The following is a 4,015-nucleotide window of genomic DNA, read 5'->3' as shown; positions in this document are numbered from 1 at the left end:
AGGACGCCAAGGGCCAGAGATGTGCTTCTTTAACCTGCCTGGCTAATAAATGACAGAGCCGGGGTCTGGGTCAAGCCGGTGGGAAGCACAGTGCCCAGAGTCTGTCCCTCCGGTGGTTAAGGCACACGGGGCCACGCCTCAGCCCAGAGTGGCGGCCCACGCATGTACCATGGCACAGTTTTACGTAATTTCATTGGGAAAGGTTAAAATATCAGTGTTTGCCATCCAAGCCCATGAACTGAGTTACGATTTGTGTACACCATGTGACTTTCCAAGACACGGAATATGTTAATAATGATTCTAACTGTTTCACAAAAGTGAATTTTCCAGATGACCAAAGCTTATCCTTTGAACTCTGAAGCCTTTATGTTTTAAGCGACAGTCTCTTCCAATCTCTCTTCACCCTTGCACAGAGGGTCTTGGGTGTGGATGATCTTAACACATCTCTGAGCCGTGTGAAGAATCGGCTCTTTGGAAAATCGCAATAATGCACAACTGTGAGGAAGAGAGACGCTGCCCCAGGGGAAAGGACACAAAGGGCGCCAGCTCACCTGGGCTTGGACAAAGGCCACTTCTGAAGTCTTGTACACGTGCAAAAACAGCTTCACGTAGTAGAAGCTGAAGACAGAACTTAGCATTTCGGTCCCTAATGTTGTCACAGAATAAGACCAAGAAACGGGCTTCGTACTTAAAAGTGTCATTTTGCACACAGAGGGATTCTTCTTCCTTTGTTTAAAAAAAAAAGGAAAATGATCAAAATTCACCATTTGCATTCAATAGCTGATGGGTGGCAAAATTCCACTGGATACCAGTTAACATTAGTTAAATAAAGTCCCAAACCCCTAGCTATGAACAAGTAACCACGTTTAACACTTTACTTTCCTGTCCATTCACTCAACATTTTTCGAGAAGCTGCCGGGGACCTTAACTTGCATAGAGTGTGATGCTACTTAAATATATTTTCGATATTTCTTCTAACTTGTAAAAATGAGATTTATCCAAGAGTTTGGATGTGCTTAACTTGTGTTTATGGCATTATTATCCTCCCTACCTGGGGAGGGGCAATAGAAAAAGAACAATGAGGTGACATCCTTGAGCTAGAGTCAGAAAGAAGTTGAAGTGAGCCCTTCACTTTAGTACACAGTTCTCCATTCAGTAGTACGGACTTGCATTGGAAGATTTAGTCTTCGTCTCTCCTGACAGACTGTAACGTTGGCCCAAAGGACCATACCGAAGATGGATGTAGAAAAAAAACATTCTGGTCCTTGCATGATAAAAATGTCCCTTGTAAATCTGACCTATCTTCTTACCCTTTCAGTGACTCGATTTATCCAACTGGAGAGCAGGAAAAGGTTAACCAAGCTAGAAGTAGGTATAGATTCGTCTTCCTTTTAATCTTGACAAAGTTTTCAGGAAGTGCCATTACTGTCCTGTGTTGTCGCCATCTTGCCGGGATATTTGGCCAGGTCTCCACACTCTTACTGAATCAGAAAATAGACAGATACTCTGATAACTTGAGAGCGATAACTTGCTTGAATAATGCTTGGGAATTAAGCAGACACTGCAATCTGTACCGCCCAATTTCTTAGGGAAGGAAGGGCAAATCAGAGGCAGGGAGAGGGCATCTGGTTCAAACGATCGAATTACCTAAGTCCCTGAGCTTCACTTGCACAGGGAAGATCCAAGAAGATTCCAATTCCTTGGCAAGTAGGGCCTTAGAATTACCGAAAGAGGTTATTAAACCCATGTGCAGACCATTGTCTGTGGACACGATAAAGAATATTTCGCCCATACATGTACTGGTATTCTCACAATGTTTGTAGATTCAGCTGTAATGAGAAAGTATAAATTTGATTTTTTCTGTCATTAAGCTCAAACACTTGAAAAATACAAGTCCTATTATGTGGAAGTCAGCCAACATTTTTGGCTTTTAAGATAAATTCTCAGATTTGAAAAAGCTGGGAACTGCGGGCGAAGACCTCACTGTAGGGAGTCACTTTTGGCCTAAGTGAAAATAAGGATTGAGGATAGAGGTCACTAGGTTACCAAGAGGGTTCAAATCGAGGGAGTCAGTCTACGGCCACGTCACCCTGAACAAGCCCGATCCCATCTGATCTCGGAAGCTAAGCAGGGTCAGGCCTGGTTTGTACTTGGATGGGAGACCACCTAGGAAGACCAGGTGCTGTAGGAGTAAAAAATAAAAAAATAAGGGATTGTAAACTGACAAGGTCCTTGCAATCAATCTGTGAGGTCAACCAAGGGTTGCCTCTCCTAAAAAACAAAACAAAACAAAATAATCAAGGGAGTCAGAAAAACCAAAGCCAAGATACAAATTCAGTCCTCCAAAATCCAGAGTCTTCTTTTCCTTAGTTTTATTTGGGGCATGTTAAAACAAGAAGCATGCCGCACCTCCTGAACTGATTTATCGTTAAGTCAGAAGACAGGTATTTAAAAACTCAGAATTTTGCTAAGGGTCATAAGCTTACTGAGTTGAGATCAAATTTTTTAAAGAGCATTTGAGTTAAGCATCCACCCTGTCTGAAACATGTGCATATAGGTTTTAAGAATGTTTATGAAAAACTCTACAGCCTGAACTTCTCTTTGTTTATATATAGAGCAGGTAAAATCTTATTTCCATCTACAAAAGAACTATCAATATTTTGCTTTAGATTATTGTCATCATAGTAAATACTTATTTAAGTATCAAGCTGAAAATCACCAAATTCTTTTAAAAGCCACCACTATCTAAAGGCTCTCCTTATCTGCTTTTACTATAGCAATAAAACCAGAGTATTATATCTTTACAACCAGGGACAAAGGAATGCTGGTTCCTCTTTACTACAAAATGTTTTATACCAAAGAGTTTAAATGCAGAAAAATGGTATAATGATTAGGCTGGACAGGTGAATTATTAAATAAACACTTCAAACCCTCCTTTTAGAGTCAGGTTGGGTTATTATTCATTAACCTAACAATAAACCAAGTATTATTTATTATTAATGTCGCTGAAGAAGCTGCTTATGATACTTCCAAGCTGTGACTAAATAGACTCTAAAAGGATGCTGGCCACCCCTCCCAGGAAGGGCTTTTAGCACTGAAAACTAACTTCTCCTTTTCAATGCAATTTTGTTCAAGCTTTTCCAGGGGGAAAAAAAAAAGTTTCCCCAGATAGTATCCTAAAAAGAAGCCAGTGATACCAAAAGGCATAAAGCCTGGCTTTTTTTTTTCTTTGCCATTATAAACTGTCAACAACTTTAATTCATCAGTCCCCTCCCTCCCCTTCTCTGAAGGAGAAATGTTAAGAATGGTTCAAAACATTTCCCCCATTTGATTTAGAGTTCAAAGGAACTGTCTGCCGTGGAGAAAAAAAAGCCAGCACTTGCCATCTTGCGGATCAGAGTGACTATGGCATAGGAGTCTCTTGAAGGTCAGAGGCATGATTGTAGCCCTTGGGCTCCCGCGAATCGCCATTAGCAAATCCTAAATCCAATCATCTCCCTATCTACAGACTTCGAGACGAGGACGGTTTGAAGGTATCTCCTTTCGGTTCTGGACTAGAAAGCGCCATCAGAATAGTGACAGTCCAGGTTTCACAGGGGATCTAGCTGTCTCCTTTTTTAACTCAGTAATAGCAAGTGGATCGGTGACATTTCGGCTTTCGGTATATCAGGATTCGGGGAGACGGGGGTGGAAAGGGGGGTGCATTTGTGCGTTTACCATTCCCCCGTTACGATGACGACTTCCTAACCCCGTTACTCCTTCACGTCTACGGGCTGGCATTCTCTCTCTCCAGGTGCAACGTCGCGACCCCAGAGGAGCGTCGGCGGCGCCCCTCGCGCCGTTTCAGGGGGGCGCGAGCACGGTCCCCGCGAGCGGGAGGTGCGGGCTCAGAGGTCAGGGAACCAACAGCGGGCAGCCCCACGCTCCCGACCGACCCTTAACGTCCGCGCACCCGGAAGGGCTAACCTCCGGGCCGGGGGACTAGAGAGCACGGTGGGGCCGCGCGCCCCCCCCT

At 43.5% G+C, this 4,015-nt stretch overlaps 1 protein-coding gene and 1 pseudogene across 1 annotated transcript in view; one reads left to right on the top strand and one right to left on the bottom strand.

The window, feature by feature from the left end:
• Positions 1–1,809, bottom strand: part of LOC107195728 (transmembrane protein 180) — an 11,492-nt gene extending 9,683 nt beyond the window's left edge. The window contains 3 exon segments of the mRNA XM_025047241.1: positions 552–726; positions 1,311–1,481; positions 1,648–1,809. Of these exon segments, the coding sequence (XP_024903009.1) occupies positions 552–701 (150 nt within the window). The 5' untranslated portion in view covers positions 702–726; positions 1,311–1,481; positions 1,648–1,809.
• A 263-nt stretch (positions 1,810–2,072) lies between these two features.
• On the top strand, positions 2,073–2,191 carry LOC112480279 (annotated as a pseudogene).
• The last annotated feature ends 1,824 nt before the right edge of the window (positions 2,192–4,015 follow it).

This window comes from Pteropus alecto, unplaced genomic scaffold, assembly GCF_000325575.1.
Source record: "Pteropus alecto unplaced genomic scaffold, ASM32557v1 scaffold15, whole genome shotgun sequence".
NCBI lineage: Eukaryota > Metazoa > Chordata > Mammalia > Chiroptera > Pteropodidae > Pteropus > Pteropus alecto.
This window is presented reverse-complemented; position numbering and strand designations above follow the sequence as displayed.